This window comes from Antedon bifida, chromosome 3, assembly GCF_963402885.1.
Source record: "Antedon bifida chromosome 3, ecAntBifi1.1, whole genome shotgun sequence".
NCBI lineage: Eukaryota > Metazoa > Echinodermata > Crinoidea > Comatulida > Antedonidae > Antedon > Antedon bifida.
The window spans coordinates 5,056,156-5,074,072 of NC_136228.1; the positions used below are offsets into that span (position 1 = coordinate 5,056,156).

General features: G+C 32.2%; 3 protein-coding genes across 4 annotated transcripts; 1 reads left to right on the forward strand and 2 right to left on the reverse strand.

The window, feature by feature from the left end:
- The first annotated feature begins 546 nt into the window (after positions 1–546).
- Positions 547–7,330, forward strand: LOC144838692 (isocitrate dehydrogenase [NAD] subunit beta, mitochondrial-like). The gene is made up of 10 exons (XM_078694142.1): positions 547–671; positions 1,089–1,157; positions 1,419–1,561; positions 2,056–2,190; positions 2,520–2,652; positions 3,166–3,299; positions 4,092–4,341; positions 5,065–5,159; positions 5,681–5,741; positions 6,595–7,330. Exons 1-10 carry the CDS (start codon positions 639–641, stop codon positions 6,670–6,672), a joined length of 1,131 nt encoding a protein of 376 aa, XP_078550268.1. The 5' UTR covers positions 547–638; the 3' UTR covers positions 6,673–7,330.
- Positions 7,331–7,385: 55 nt separating this feature from the next.
- LOC144838697 (ADP-ribosylation factor-like protein 3) lies at positions 7,386–11,375 on the reverse strand. The gene is made up of 5 exons (XM_078694147.1): positions 11,259–11,375; positions 10,455–10,659; positions 9,957–10,063; positions 9,410–9,595; positions 7,386–9,001 (listed from the first exon to the last, which is right to left on the reverse strand). Exons 1-5 carry the CDS (start codon positions 11,259–11,261, stop codon positions 8,954–8,956), a joined length of 549 nt encoding a protein of 182 aa, XP_078550273.1. The 5' UTR covers positions 11,262–11,375; the 3' UTR covers positions 7,386–8,953.
- A 276-nt stretch (positions 11,376–11,651) lies between these two features.
- LOC144838698 (ADP-ribosylation factor-like protein 3) lies at positions 11,652–17,840 on the reverse strand. 2 transcript variants are annotated; one of them, XR_013611693.1, is made up of 6 exons: positions 17,789–17,840; positions 15,157–15,361; positions 14,823–14,929; positions 13,942–14,130; positions 12,759–13,087; positions 11,652–12,722 (listed from the first exon to the last, which is right to left on the reverse strand). XR_013611693.1 is itself a non-coding variant. In XM_078694148.1 (5 exons), the coding sequence occupies exons 1-5, from the start codon at positions 17,789–17,791 to the stop codon at positions 13,043–13,045; spliced, it is 549 nt and encodes a 182-aa protein (XP_078550274.1). In that variant the 5' UTR covers positions 17,792–17,840; the 3' UTR covers positions 11,652–13,042. The 2 variants fall into 2 exon arrangements, 1 of the variants encoding a protein (XP_078550274.1); XM_078694148.1 differs by having other exon boundaries at positions 11,652–13,087.
- Between the last annotated feature and the right edge of the window lie 77 nt (positions 17,841–17,917).

Below are 17,917 nucleotides of genomic sequence, written 5' to 3' on the forward strand. Positions count from 1 at the left end.
ATTTAAATTGTTGAACCAAACTATTGCATTAAAAGTTAAAACAGATAAAATAACAGATTCATAAAATAAAGTCAAGATCCTATTGCACACATGAAATTTCTTCAATCTTCTCAAAAAGTACAGTCGTTTATAACAATTTGTGGTAACTAACTTAGTGTTTTCCTTCCAATTAAGTTTATCATCGATTACTGTGCCTAGATACTTAAAGTGACAAACAACTTCCACTTCATCGTTTAATATACATAGCTTATCACTAGCGCACGCGCGCGCAATATTCTTTGCCGCAAGTACTTCTGTACGCTGTGCACATCGATATTTCACCGTAAAATGTGCAATTACATTTTTTTAAATATAAGAAAAAGTTTAAAGTATTTTCTTGCTCCTATGCTTTACATGCATTAACGGAGACAAGTTTGACACAAATTGATCTGCATATCACGTGACTATAATTCAATGTCGTAACTCTTTATATATATGGCTCTGATTGACCTTTGGTAACAGCGACCTCTCTTGTCGTTCGGCTCTTCAATTCAATTCATTGATTCAGCAGAGAAATACCAAAAGAGGAGAAAAAGAAAAGAAGAGGTTTGTTCCGTCTGATTTTGATAGGAGAAAAACTATATTATTTAATAAGCAACATGCTTAGAAACTGTTGTCGCCTGATATTAAAAGTAAGTTATAACATCATTGTGCTGGTAGTTTTTGCAATCATTTCTAAATAATTCTTTTATTAGGGTATTTGTTAGGCCTACTTTGTGCTTGAGCTAGCCTGACCTGGCAAACTATCCGGCGCTATTTATGCAGTTCCATACCTTTCGTACCCATCTATCCATTATCCGTATTCATTGAGTAGGGCCTTTCGCCCTAAACTACACAAGGGAGGACTAGCTAGAAGAGGCGCTCAAGTTTAAAGTAGGCAGAGCACCTTGAAATTTGCTAATTTTCTATAATTAACTAAGCTTACATTTTCTTTCTGTAGTAATAAATATATAAATTAATAAATAATATTTTAATATTATTTAAATAAAATTTGATTGTTTTTAGTTGTTATGTTACAATGAATGTTATTGTCATTTATTCATTTTTAGGGTACATCGAAAAGTAGACTTGAGTTAAACTGTCATGCATCTACAACTGCAGCATTATTTCATCCTGTGGTAAGGGTTAATAATAAAAATGTATTACTATACTATTAATTATGATAAAAACAAATGATCTCTTGTATTTACTATTTTGTAAGTTGCATATAATATATAAGGCAATTGAATTAGTTCGGAAAAAAGGTGTCATTGTATAATAGTTGTTATTATAAACAATATCATTGCAAAAAATCCCAAGAAACATCTTGTATAAAATGCATTAATAAGAGAAGTATATATACAATGTTGTGAAGTAGGAAAAAACAATTGTTTACACAGACTGAACCTATACCAAAGTCAGAAGGAAGGAGGACAGTGACATTGATACCTGGAGATGGAGTAGGCCCAGAGCTAATGCAAGCAGTCAAAGAGGTTTTCAAACAAATTGGAGCACCAGTAGATTTTGAAGAATTCCATCTCAGGTAATAAAATCAAAACTGTGTCTTTTTTTCTTTCCATAGTAAAATATTGTGTAAAGTATTGTACTGTATTGACAGTATTTTTTATATCTTTATATAGGTGTTTACACTTTTTATATGTATTTGTATAATGAAATATCTATTTTTATATAGTACTGTTTTTTTTTAATTAATGTACAGAACTTTTTATATTATTTTAACATTTTTTAAATATTCCATACGCATCCAACAGTGAGCACAAACTCGCCAATTACAGGATGGATAAACTATTTTATAATTTCTCAACTAAGGCATTTGAGGTTTAGGGAGTGGAATTGAAAGAGTTGTGAGTTACAACCCTGGCGCTAGGTCAGGATTGATCCGGCGACCTTGGGATTGGAAGGCAAGCATGTTAATCGCCAACTACAGCTCCACTACTATTAAAACTCAGAGCAAATGAATTTCTCAATAAATGTTTGTGATTCTGAAGAGATTAAACTAAAGCATTGTTTTTGCAGTGAAGTGCAATCTCATGGAGCGACGTTAAATGAAGTTGTTGAATCACTTCGGCAAAACCATGTGTGTCTTAAAGGAATCATCCATACGCCAGCAGGTGGACCTGGAGAGCTACAAACACTAAACATGAAACTCAGGTAAAACATTAGGGAGTTTGTCAATTGTTTATTTGTTTTAATTCACAATAGTTGACCAATGTAGCCATTCATTCAAAAAGAGTTGGTGCTAATACTAACATTAAAAAAAAGTCAAATATAAAAGTTCATAATCATTATTGCCGATAAAAATATGTTCAGTGCATTATAAATTTCATTGCTCAGATGTGTTTCCCTGCTCTCATTATAGAATTGTACTGAATGCTTAGAAATTCTAGGAAAGATAACATCATCTAGTTTTGTTTGTCAGTTAACTGATTTACCATTTTTTTCTCATATTAATAATTTATGATAAAAATGTTATTCTTCAGACGTGAATTAGATGTATTTGCAAATGTGGTGAAATGCAAATCTTTACCGGGTATTAAAAACAGGCACAGTAACCTAGATGTGGTTGTTATCAGAGAACAAATAGAAGGCGAGTACAGTGCTTTGGAACATGAGGTAGGAATTCATTCGTTCATTTTATTTCACAATGCATCACACTTGATAAATTACAGATTAATTCAAAGTGATAAGTAAAAGATGCAAAGCCTTGAAAAGACCAAATAAGCTCAATAGAGCTTTAAGCCTAGTTTCACCAGAACAAAAATAACTACTAATAATTGTATCAAATAAAAATAAACAATACTTAAAGATGTATTTTCCCCCTGAAAAAAATAATTCTTACAAATTCTTTTTGTTGAATATGCCATTTTAATGTCACCTAATAGTTATCCACTTTGACCACAATTCGGAAAAAAAAAATGTACTAACTCCACTCCTAAAGACTTGTAATAAGACTTTGTTTATGTACATCATCTTATGTATTGTTTGTCTTGTGAACAGGATTGCCACCTTTTAGAAGGAGAGTGAATGATTTCGCTTATGGTTATCCTTGAAAATTTGCCTAAATATATAAAACAAAACAAACATTTCACGATAGGGAATGTTAAATGTGCTTTTGTATTTTGTCAGAGCGTACCAGGAGTGATTGAATGTTTAAAAGTAATCACAAGAGAAAACAGCAAAAGAATTGCCAAATTTGCTTTTGATTATGCAACAAAACATGATAGAAAGAAAGTCACTGCAGTACACAAGGCAAATATCATGTAAGTAATATTGTGCTAAAGATGCTATGTTGCTTATTTTATGTATTTACACAAGGCTCATCTCACAGCCATGAAATCATAAAGTTAAAAATAATAAACATATATTTACGTTTTTGGGTCTTGCGTGACAAGATATTTCTTCCTTGCAAGATCCTCTATTAATGGTATTGTTGTATTGTTTCATTATTTATTACCATTTTTTATTGTATTGTATTGTTTAACATTGATAGAAATTAATAAATGTTGTTGAATTGAATAACTGAATGTTATTTATTACTTGGAAAAATACTTAGTACTGTATAATAATAAAAAAGCATATTACTTGCTTTGTACGTTTGTAATTTTCAACTTATCATCTTGAAAGTTTTTTTATTGCAAATAGCTCTATACTATGTGACTATGCCTATTTTCAGGAAAAGTTAAATTTTGTCATCAATTTGTGATGGCCAAAAAGTTTATTAATATCTCCTGTTATCTGTATCTTCAATCAATTCATCTTCAATAAGGACCAAGATACTAAATAGCACGCCCTCTGTCGCTCACTGCATTTTTGTTTTTTGTTTTTATTGTTGCTCATTCATCAAATACAATATTATAAATACATATATACAAATGACAGGATGAGAGCAAAAGGATAACCCTATAAGCTCTAGAGCTTGTGAATTTATTCTAAATTTTTCATCATAATTTATTAAATTTCAATAATGTATATGTTTGATTGTCCTTATTTCTCTTCACAAGAAGCTAGCGGAATTAGTTACGTTTGAATGTCCTTATTTCTCTTTTTCACAGGAAGCTAGCGGATGGTTTATTTTTAGAAAGTTGTAGGGACGTTTCAGAATTGTATCCAAAGATTCAATTTGAATCAATGATTGTTGACAACACTTGTATGCAGCTAGTCTCTAACCCTCACCAGTTTGATGTCATGGTAACGCCTAATCTCTATGGCAACATTGTTGATAATTTAACGGTTGGATTGGTCGGAGGTGCCGGGCTGGTCCCAGGCGAGAGTTTTTCTAATGAATATGCAATATTTGAACCCGTAAGTATTTTTTCTCAGTGCTGTATCTTCACATATGGAAATATGTTCAGTATCATAGGCAAATTCCATAATACAGCATCTTGTGTGTATCACATGTGGTGCTTGTATCATGGAGTGCACAATGCCATGCCACAGTTCTTTGTTCATTATTTTGTAGGTCATCTATAAATTGTTTGGTATCAACACCGTAAACGTAATTCATTGGTCTTATGCCCCTGGAAGGCCATGATAAAGATTTGATACATGCATCACATGTTAAACACATGTGATAATAATATTCGTTTTTTATATATAGCGCTTATTGCACAATGCTTCTAAGCGCTTCACATTATTACCATAGTCATTTTTTTGGACCAAACATGATGGAAACATACTCCCATAATGCAGCTAGTAATCAGCGCAAAGTTTTGTCTTGATCTAACCGGGTACCCATTTATACACCTGGGTGGAGAGTGGAAGTATCTTGCCTAAGGATACAAGCAATGCGGCGAGAGTGGGGTTCGAACCACGATCTCACTATCAGTAGCCCAACGTCCAACACACTGCGCCACATGCCCTTCATACATGTGATGCTGTATCACAGATTTTTGCTTGTGACACTGGACAATATAGATACTGTACTTAATTTTAGTTGATCAATGTATCTTAAAATGTAATCATGAATATAGTCTTGGTATGTAAAACGTGTTGTTTAATTTCTTTGTATCTGTATTTGTTTTGAAGGGTGCAAGACACACATTCACAGGTGCAGTTGGACGTAACATTGCCAACCCCACAGCCATGCTTCTATGCTCAGCTAACATGCTAAAACATATGAAGTAAGCAGTTTTAACAATCATTTGATTTTTTAACAATATCATACTGATATTGTATATAAATATCGTCTGTATTCACTTTTAACCAATATACATATGTGGGAAAGTTTTATCACATCTAAACTTGTACTCCACACATAAACAATCTGTTTTGTAACCTAAATAAGTCTGGTATTAGACTTTGTCCACCACATAATGTGCGATGTCACTTTAGAAATTCAACTCTATTCATATTTTTAACACCGGTGTCTCTAGAATGTAATTTGTAACAATACGATTTTACCTTTTTAAGATGTTTAATGTTATTCTTTATACTTTTAAACTTCTTGTCATTTTTTTCTTCCATTTATGTATATGTATCTTTTTAATCGGATTTACTGACAACCGACATTTTTTTGTTTTTTATGAAGACAAATACAGAATATGAACAAGTGTAAATCAAGTTAAAAATAGTTGTATGGAATAATTACAAAGTAAAGATTTTTGTGATGCTTAATCTGAATTTATTTAATTTGTATCTACAGTTTGGAATTCCATGCAAGATTAATAATTGATGCTGTTGAGAGAGTTCTTAAGGCTGGAAAGGTAAATTTAATAGTTTGTGATGATGAGGGAAAGGGGAAGTGACAAGGCTGTGATCCCTTTTACCCTTTAATTGATGGCATTTTGGAATTGGGTGTATCTTTGGTGTCTAGAAAACTAAACCCTAAGATGTCTTATTGTTTCTATGTTTATCTGAAAAATAAAGATATCTACCCATTGTTAATGATTGTGTGGTTAATAATAATAATGCGCTTCTCTCACAGCATTTATTTTGTCCAATAAAACATATCGGAAATTCATTTTTGTACACAATTCCATCAACTATTAAAGTTTTAATTTAGCTCATGATACCAGGTTTAGTTTTAATGGTAATTTATTATTACCCAAGGCTAGAACTGAACCTGGTAGAAGAAGATTTATTTTTAGTGGTACTCAGATCTGGTATACAGATGGTGGATAATTTGCAATGTGGGGAGGGTGGGGTGGTATTTTATTCTTGTTTTATAATTTTTGTATTTGTATCGTTGGTTTGTTTTAAATTGTTTTTGAATTTTATTGTGATTTGTGTACTGGGCCCTCTGGGAGAACAGTTATTTTTACTGAAGAGGATACCCAGTATAAATAAAGAATAAATAAATAACCTTTTTAAATGTACTTTTTCATTGATAAAGGGCTAGTGTTGTCCGAAAGCTCTGTTAACTTTTCTGGCTGTTTTACTTTATCGTTTTGATTTAGCTTTTCACTTTTTTGTTGTATCTCCGTTGAGATCCAGCCACTGATACCCACAGCATTGTCATTTTTTCAGTAATTTGTCTTTGGCTTTTTAAATGTAGTGATATTTTATACTACAGCAGGAATTCAGACTTAATATGAATAATTTATATTTCATTTTTAGGTTAGAACACAAGATATAGGTGGTTATGCTACAAGCACAGACTTTACAACTGCTGTTATCAACAGTATTAAAATGTAAAGTATATCATCGCTAATGGTTAACGCACAAATCAACCAAATCTGTTAAAAGCAGGAATGTTATTTGCAATGTTAAAGCTATTTGTTGTGCCAATTCATAAGCCATACATGTTTGATATGTATTAATACAAATACAATGATACTTAATTAAATCAATATTTTCAGTAAACTAATTTATTTTTAGACTTTCATAAATGTTGCATTTCTATTTAAAGCAGTTCACTATGGCAACAGAATGATGTTTAATTATATTTCATACAATTTATTTACAAAAAAATAAAAATTGTATTAAAGTAAATAATTAATAACTTAGTAATGAATATGTTAATTGTGATCAAAAGCTGATTGTTATTTTCAATTTAGTAAAATATATTCTAAAGATTATAAATTAATTATAGTATAATAAAATGTTAATGCAACAGTGGGTTTCTTGTGCTGTGAATGTTGCCATGAACTCAGAAATAAACATTTACATAATAGTACCAAGTAAGACCAAGTATAATCCCAGGGGGCTTACACACGGATTACATTGTGGATGTCCAAGTTTAGCCTCATGGGATTATTCTCAGGTCATCATACTGTAATATAAATGTTTTATAAGTATATTAATTAATATACTGTATTTTAAGTTGTTTACTGCAATATTAAAGTGTACATAAAATGACAATGTGTGTATTGTATTTTGTGATTAAATGATTAACAAAACATACCGGGTACTGTACATTAAAATCTCACATTTTAATCAACATTATTTTAATCAACATTTTTGCAAGGTAATTTTTAAATTATAAATAAATTACATAATCTATAAAGTAGTGTAGAAAAAAAATAAATTTCTATTGGAATGTTATATTTGATAACAATTCATCTATTACTGGTGGGTAAGATTAATATTACTAACATTCTTAAGCTCTGTCTACATGCATACTTTGTGACAAAAAATGTGATGTGCTAATATATGGACATGATGATGCCATATCACTACCATATTTGGGCACATAACACTCTTTGATCAAACTAATTTGATAGTGTAAACAACACTGATCTTACACATACACAGCACACATTACGTTTAAATACTGTGTACAGTACTACCATGGAGAACTAACTTATTTCTCCATGGTATAAGACATTGTTTTAATTTACTTATCATCCCCATAGGCCAGGGGGAATCAAACACATCCCTTGTTTTTTTTCCCTTAAGCACCCTTTCCAAACTAGAGACTAGTAGCAGATCTCATGACAAATTGAAATTGAAAAAAGAATCCCTTGTAAAAATAGAAATCCTGGCTATGGGCTTGCTGCATTATAGCTTTTGTTAGGGCAGCAATTAATCAATGTTATCTGAGACAAAACAATTGTCTCAGATATTATTAAACCTTGGAAAAACATCTCTATTCAGAATCAATGACATATATATTTTCTCCTACAACATACAAATCAGTTTTAAATCACTTAAATACAAACAATACTTTAAAAGTTATGAAAATAAATCCACAAAAGTAAAGTGAAGATACTGAAATAATTATTCTAAAGGTCTTATCTGTCTACACTATCAAACTAATTCTGACAAAAAAGTGTGATGTTCCCAAATATGGTAGTGATGTGCCCAAATGGTAGTGATATGACATCACCATATATGGGCACATAACATTTTGTTGTCACATACAGTTTGATAGTGTAAACAGAGCTTTAGCAAAGGTAGTGCAGTGTGATTTTAATTTCTTTAAGTACGCAACATACAGACACAGTTAATACAGTAAGTACGCTACTAATAATTTCAAGGTGCTACTTAATGGACAATTAAAATTAGTGGAAGCTTTACATAAATACAACAACAAGAAAAACATGTTGTTTTAAGTATTTTTTGTTATTTACACAAATTCATAAAGCCTGGAATGGAATAACCATTGAAATATTAATTATATTGAACAGTCCAATTTGTTGATAAATTAAATTTGAGTGCTGCCTAAATATTGAATCATTCAAAAAGCATTCATTCATTACTGTAAATTATCTCTACTGAATTATACCTGTAAACACATACACATTATAGTGTATAGTAATTAAGATGTTATACTGCATATATACAAAACTGCAAACAACGTTCCAGTACTGTATCAAAGTTGAATGTTTTTTAAAGATTTTACAGCAACAATTTGAATTCTCAGCTCCTCTTTCTGATACATAAAGTGTATAATCTTCAGTCAAGTTTTTGCGTTTCAAGATGATTTTATTTTGTCATATTCTCTTCACGACTGTTCTATTTCTGCTACAGTACTTCACTTTTTTTTTGCACTAGTTGTAGTAACAGCCCATTCCATACCTTTCTGTATAGAAAAACAAAAATAAATATTTACATTACATTTATTACATACTGTAGGCATCATACTGTAGCTACAAAGATAGGTGGCAGCACATTGTGCCACATGCCCTTAAGCTGTCTACGTTAACAATCTTTTAAAGATTATTCTGTAAAGCTCTGTTTACACTATCAAACTAGTTTGACAAAAAAAAAATGTGATGTGATGATGCGATATCACTACCATATTTGGGCACATAACACTTTTTTTGTCCAACTAGTTTGATAGTGTAGACAGAGCTTAAGAATGATTTAGAATGTCTAGATGTCTGCCTACCTCTGCGAGCTTGATTATGATCTCTTGAATAGCTATTCAAGTTTAGACAGAGCTTTACAGTAACCTTTAAAAGATTGTGCTTAATGATCAAATACAAACCTCAAGTCCTTCTGTGGTGTGGGCAGAACACGCCTGAATCTGCCACTTACGATCCCTAATATCTGTTAATAATAATGTTTTTGAAACATCTGAAGCTTTCTTGGCCAACGGCAGATCTTGTTTATTAGCAAACACAAGAACTGGAACACCAGCCAACTTTTCTTCTGATATAAGTTCGTTCAACTCCTGTAAATAATAACACATGTAAAATAAGAATGCTGTTACAATTCCTTGTATGATTTTCAGGCAAATGTGAGGATTAATTATATTCTACACTATCAAACTAGTTTGACAAAAAAAGTGTGATGTGACAATGTGCCCATGGTAGTGATATGCTTAATTATAGTAGTGATATGACATATCATGTCCATATATGGGCACATCACATTCGTCACATAAAGTTTGATAGTGTATACAGAGCTTTAGTTTTATTCTGATCTGTTTAATATCACAGTATAACATTCAATTTGGATATCTTTTCATCATGCAATAATAATTTACATTATGTTATCAGTTCCAGTTTAATTTGTATTTTAACGACACTTACAAAGCCAGCCTCTTCCATTCTGGGTGTATCGGCACTGTCTACCACATATATAAGCACATCAATGTTGTCAAAATAATTCTTCCAGTAGGGACGGATTTTTCTTTGTCCTAAAGTACAAATTAAGATAATTTTATAGTCAATATTTTAAATAAAAAATTGTGATGTTAGAGCACTTTTTGGTTTTATTCATAAAACTATTACTGTATATATGAAAATGATTAGGGCATACAGTAACCCAATACCATCTTCAGTATAAACTTTGACCTCCTCTTTTAAATTGTTTTTTAGAGACTTTTGGTTTTTTTTTGCGCTTTATAAATTAAAACCCATTAAACAAGCCGTTATGAGATGGTTTCTTTTTAATTTGATATTATAAGAATGATGTTGGTAGTTACTGGTGTTTGATAAATTGATGATATGCTACAGATTCTAATAACTAAGGATTTAATGATGATATTTTGACAGTTAATAATGTCAGTCAATTAAACATGAAGATACCTCCAATGTCCCAGACATTTAATTTCCATTTTTTTGTGTTGACACTTTTAATGTTGAATCCTTGGGTAGGGGTTATCTTGGTGTAATCTTCCCCAGCAAGTGCTTTTAATATCGTTGTCTTTCCCGCATTATCCAAGCCAAGCAGTAACACTTTCAGCTCTTTAGAAGGCTGGGAATTCATTCTTCGTAATAAATCCAAAAGACCCTAGAAAAAAACACATTCATGCATTACACATTTTGAATATTCAGCTACAAAAAAAAGTAATAAATTAAAAAAAAATGTTATGTCAGAAAAGCATGATACAACATTAAATAATTATTATAGGCCTACTTAAATTTACTACGAATGAGACACGGCTTATATCTAGTCATAGGCCTAAGGCTAGTACTACAGTACTCAGCTATCTGTTCTTGTACTTCTTATTAATAGTTAATACTTTAATTAATGGAAAACAATAAATTCAAAGGCAATTGATGAAAATGACAATGAGTCAATGACATATAAGCAAAACGCTATACAATGATGAAGTAAAACAGCCAGAAAAATGGAAAACAATAATATAGGGCCTAGTAAATACTAACCTAGAAAAATGTTAATGTTGAGTAGGTCTCTCATTGAGCCTCTCAGGCCCTCTCTATAAACTTCTACTGGGCCTAGGCCTAGTTCCTAGGCAAGCTCTAGTGGTTGGCATGACACTTAATTAATACAGTATTAAAAGAAACTCTAAGTCAAGAACAATAATTGAAGTATATTAGGATGGTTATCAATATTACCTCATGCAAATAAACACAGAAAATACTTACCATCTTTAATGTAACTGTGTTTTTGTGGTGTAAATTCAACTTAGATTATAGGCCTACACTACGGATTGTAATCTCTAAGCACTCTGCTGCTTATGTCGCGTCGCCGCCGATTGTCAAGATTCATTGAAGCATGACAAATTACGAAGACCCATAGAGGACATGTTTTTGTAGTTTATGCATGTCAGGGCCGTCCACTCCATCTCAAATTGACGTCATGGATTATGCATGAAGATGACGTAACCATTAGAATGACGTAATAAAAATTAAAGCATGTTGTACAAAAATACTACCATTGCACATCAATGTACTATTCTTGCTCCCTTGGTAGAATATCCTGCTTTTTATACTTGCAACTATTTAATTTCAAAATAAACAAAAAAACACACCGTTGTCAGCATACTATTTAATGTACCCAAACACAATACATTATACTACTCTAGGTCCATAACCCATTCTTTTTACAACATTTTGTAATATGATATAAAATATGCTGCCTTCTATTTAGGGAAAGAATGTCTACTACATTTAATAAAAGAGATATATATATAATATACAGGTTCATTTATTTTGTAAGACTGCAAAAGTTTATTTGTTATAATGTTATTATTGTATAATTGTGAAAACTTATGTCATACAGTAGTGACTACCAAGTTAAGCATCTACTTATATACGGTACCAAATATACAAAGCAAAAAGAATTATTATTTAACAAATTTCATGTTCGCCTTTCATGTGTTCATGACAATAAAGATTTATTTTATCTTATGGTTAACGTTGGTTTCATTATAGTTTTCAGAAGATGTGATGATGTCATCATAAACAACAGATGACATCATGATGACCAGAATGCTTGTCACCAAGCAGTTGTTAACATTTTGAGTTTGTTTTACTATAGCTCTTTCAAAAAGGAAAGGTTATCATTCATAAAACTTAGAAGCTAAATGGAATTCTTTGAAGATACAATAATACAGTAAAATACATTGTCTAAATACCATTTGCTAATCTTAAAATAAAGTATTTTTTATAGATAATAAAAAATATCTCTAGTTGAACCTTTATAGACATCTATTTATTTCCATATATTGCTATTAAATAAATACTAAAAAACAAATTATACAGCGTACCAACTTAAAATCCCATCACAATGTGATTGGTTATTCTATCATTATAACTGTAATTATTGACAAAAGTTTTTAATAAAAACATTAAGATCCCGATACATACAGGACCGTATAACACACTATAACAACTGTACTTAAATAACAAGCAGATCATATAGAATAAATAAGTTATTATATAAAAGTTATATTAATATCAAGGTTCATAGTGTAACTTTAAACTCTTACACAGCTTAAATATAACTGTTGATTGTGCTAATATAATGGCCACCATACCTCCATGTATTCTTGACTTGTGCAATTTAGACCCCAATTTATAAAAGTACATGAGCTTACAAATATAAAACTGTTACACCAGGGAGGTATTTCCCTCTGGTTACACAATATTCTCAAATTTAGGAAGCAATACTACAATGTAATAATATTATACTGTACTACGTCTAAGCTTACATTAATACTGCAGTTTTCTGTTGACAAGAGAAGCCTCTGTTTACATAAAATATGTATCAGTATAAACATTAATAAAATGAGTATACATTAATAATGAGTAGGGTGCATACACAAATAGTTAGGCTATTATAGTCTCTACTCATAATCCTCAGTTATAGAGGGCGACATTACTAGTGTGTTGGAATGTTGATTCAAATATACTGTACATTGGTGTCTCTACTTCTTCCTGCATGATGTCTTAACTGCCCAAGTCATTCCAAGCTGCAACAGTTAAAGGAGGAAATTAATAATCAAAATTGCTATACAGATATTAAAGAATAAAGTACTGTATATTAAAACCGAAGGATGTACAATTATAACTACAGTTACTTTGTTGATAAAAGTTTGTGGTACACCACGTTTATTAGTTCTGAAAAGAACGGTTTTGTTACTCGACGTTTCGATCAATATGCTTTGATCGTCCTCAGACTTTTCAGAACTAATACACGTGGTGTACCGCAAACTGTTATCAACATTTGATTTCGCCATGCAAACCTTCAAACAATACATTACAGTTACTTTCTCATTATTTTGAGTCAGTTTTATACTATGTTAATTAAAAATTACCATTAATTGAAGTAATAAACTAAAGACTGCACATTGTTAATAGACAAATATCAATCAATTTGTAAATCTAAAGAGTGGCCTGGTTCCAGCCACCACCCTAATGAAGAAGAGTATACCCACTATTAGCCTCCTCTTTTTGGAACATTCTACACACTCTCATCAACTTGATCTCAATAATTTGTCCAACTCTGATTCTTGTTATTACCGTATATCCTTGGGTATAATCCCATTTCAGGTCTAATCCCACCCCCTACTTTATATCTGATTTCACAAACAGGCATATCTCTGGGTACAGTCCCAGTATTTTGGTCTGGATGTAGGCCTCTCTCTAGCCAGTTAGATGAGTTTTTACAAGAAATGCTTACCAATCATTTTTTTTCCTGAACCAGAGTTTTCCCAGGTATAGTCCCACCCGCCAAAGTTGGCCCAATTTTGTGCACTACAGTATGAGGGTGGGATTTTACCAGAGGATATACGGTGGCAATAAATTGAAGTTAATGTTAACTCACATCAAGTCCTTCTTGAGTATGAGCAGAGCAAGGTTGAATCTGCCATTTACGATCCCTAATATTACTAAGTAAAAGATCACTGGAAACCTCAGCTGCAGTCTTGGCCAATGCCAGATCTTGTTTATTGGCAAACACAAGAACTGGAACCCCTGCCAGTTTTTCTTCATCTTCTATAAGTTCATTTAACGCCTGTTCAAATTAAAATAAATGTTCTTAAAAAAGTGCTGGATAGCAAAGAAACTGTTCATGCTTTGTATGTCCTGTCATAAAAATTTGTTGTTTTCCAATTTTATGAAGCATAAATGTTCTTGAAAAAGTGTATGAAGTAGAAAAGAAACATGTGAAGTAGTCTGTAGTAAAATGTAACCTGTTACAGTTATATAGTAATGTTACACTACCTGACACAGTAATGTTACATTACCTGATACAGTAATGTTACATTACCTAACACAGTAATGTTACATTACCTGACACAGTAATGTTACATTACCTGACACAGTAATGTTACATTACCTGACACAGTAATGTTACATTACCTGATACAGTAATGTTACATTACCTAACACAGTAATGTTACATTACCTGACACAGTAATGTTACATTACCTGACACAGTAATGTTACATTACCTGACAAAGTAATGTTACATTACCTGACACAGTAATGTTACATTACCTGACACAGTAATGTTACATTACCTGACACAGTAATGTTACATTACCTGACACAGTAATGTTACATTGTCAATAATTTACTTTTCTTTATTTGTGTGTGTTGTCATTTCAAATATTGTATAACTTTGTTCATGCTTTGTATGTCCTAATACGTAATAATTTGCTGTTTTTTAATATTATGAAGCAAAATAATAATTGATTGACTTACTAAGCCAGCCTCCTCCATCCTTGCTCTATCTGTACTGTCTACTACATATATAAGTACATTTATACTTTCAAAATAATTTTTCCAGTATGGCCGAATATTCCGTTGTCCTAAAAAAACAGAAAAGAATCACAAATATTTTGAAACGCATTTATAATTACAACTTTACCTATCATCACGTAAATGAATGGTGCGTAGCATTGAAGAGTAATTTGTGTTTTCTGGTAATGTGATATTGAATTCTCTACCTACTACTTAATAATTGATGGAAAGTGTGTAATTTTCACTATTACTTTGTGTTTTTATTATTGAAGTACTTCTTAGCGTAATAGTTTACCTCCAATATCCCAGACATTTAATTTCCACTTGGATGTGGATACACTTTTAACATTGAATCCTTGGGTAGGGGTTATCTTGGTGTAATCTTCCCCAGCAAGTGCTTTCAATATTGTTGTCTTGCCAGCATTATCCAAGCCAAGCAGTAACACTTTCAGCTCTTTATCAGGCTCAGACTTCAGCTTTCTTAACAAACCTAATAAACCCTGTAGAAAGGTAACATTCATTAAAGGGGGGTTCCGGGTTTAAAATGAATAGTAAAAAATGTAAAATATATTTGTTTGTCTCTTGAACGGTAAAAGTTTCAATTTATATAAGCGCCCAGTGAAGCAGAACGAAGGCTGTGAAATGAGGCCAGATTACAAGTGCAGCTACGGCGATATGACACTGTGTTACAGAATAGGAAATTCGTGAAATGGTCAATCTTCCGACAACTCGTTATCATTAACCATATCAATTACTTTTGTAAAATTATACTTATCTGATGTAATTTTAGTCGGTCTTCCCATTTATGAAGTCAATTTTCTATGAAAATTTATCAAAACAGTGAAAACTTAGATATGTTTGCACTTTACGTTTGCCGATTTTCGCACTGACTTAGGGAAAGCCTTCAAAATCAATGAAGCGTAACGTATACATTCCTGAGCGAGGAGAGCGAGACGACGATACACGTGCTCTCTCCGATCCCCATGCCTGGCATCGTCACGTGATAAGCAGATACAGTATACAATACCAAACTGGTCGGGTCGAGTATACCCCGTCTATAATCACAACATGAACGATGTACAGTATTTGATTGAAGGTCGACTCGACCTACCGGAATGGTATAGATAATATAGCTCGAATGAGAGAGTTGGAATATTTGTAAACATAAGTATTGCTAATTTTAACAAGTGTAGCCTATAGTAAAAGGCCTGGTAGTATCAATTCGCATAGGGTCTACTACACTAGCTAGCTCAATTTTTAACTGGGCCGGATCGGCCAGGTCTCCTTCCTACTACCTGGTCTACTTGCTTGATGCAGTATCCGCTTTTTTGGAGAGTAAACTAGGCCTATTTTAGGCCTACTTAGACGATCGGGACACCATAGGCATACGTGCGGACGGCGATCGGACCTTGTTTTGCCTCAATATTTACAGCCGATTTTGTAGAACGTTTTAGGTTTAGATTGTTTAGGAGTTTGGTTGATAGGATGGGTTTGGATCCACTGAGTTTTGTTATTTATGGGCCAATCGTTTAGTAGTACTAGTAGGCTAGCTAGGCCCATGATGGGCCCCAATGTAAAACGTAGGGTAGCCATCGTGGCATGGAATCCCTAGTCAGAATGGCTCTCACCCATGACAAAAAATAATTTAGGCTAGGCCTAGCCTAGTACTTGAAGCCGATAATACGATCTGTACTATTCGAGGTATAAAAATAGTATAACTGTATACAATCTATATATAATCTGTACTAAATTTTGTATTTCATTAAATGTCAAATAAATATATGCTACTACTGTTATTATTACACTTTAGGCCTAGCTTAGAAAATCTACAAAAAATATATTTCACAATGATCGGGTGGTTGTCGTTTGACAGGGGAGAGGGATGTAAATTAGTTGACAAACACACTGTACATGACGTCGCGAGTTTGGAATCCACTGATGACGTGATTTTGTGAATATCTCATGAATATTAATGAGCTTCCCTAAGCTGCTAAAAAACAGACTTTCCATGAATTTACCCTAAAATGTATATGAAATTTAATTTTTTAAATTTCTCGTTATTACTTCTTCATTCTGACATGTCTATATTGTTATAATATTTTTTATTTAATAAATAAACGATATTTAAAAGCAATTTTAAACCCAGAATCCCCCTTATATGGTCAGAAATTGTAAATCGTAAGATATAAATCAACAAATTAAGAATTGAAATAAATTTATGAATAAAACAACCCACTAGAAATTGCAAATTTTCATAAAACAAGGGATGCGCGGCATGGTGGGATGAGAACATTTTAATTGCCGTAAAAAATAAAAAGCTCATACATATACCGGTAGCACACATGTGACATACTTCCGAAACATAGTAGTTTGGTTCGTTTTACTAACATTTTTTGCGAACATCAAAGCACATAATTACTCTGACCACAATTTCGCTTTTCATCATCTCGACACTATGTTATGTTTGCTGCAAATTGCTTTACAATTAAAAATAAAATGTGCTACAACAATACAACGTTAAAACTTTTGTCTCGCGGGCCATAGTTTGCAGAAAATTGTTCCAGCAGGCCTCTAGTCAACAAAATACATACTCAAACTGTACCACCACACATACAAACACCCAGCCGTCCAAGCAGGATGTCCTCATGCAAAACTAGAATCTAATCCAAAAAAGGGACCTTAATCCGGGCGGGCCGGCCTACTAGGCCTAGGCCTACACTAGGTTATCCCCCGGCTAGCCTAGATGATTGATAAATGATAGGCCTAAATTTGCACACAAGTTTTTAAGAAAAGGTATAAAAAACAATACGTAGGAATAAGAAAAAAATAAAGTACACATGTTAATGATTACTATAGCTGATTTATAATTTGATTTAAGCAATTAAAACCCATTTAATGTTTAATTACATTATTTTAACCTTCCTTACCATTTCAATGATGATTTGTAAAAATATTCAATATATCGGCGTCAGCGTCTCCAAATGTAACTATGCATGACGTAATTTCCGTTTTGGGTGAAAGTTGAAATTTACAACAGCATGGTCTTCATGCTCCAA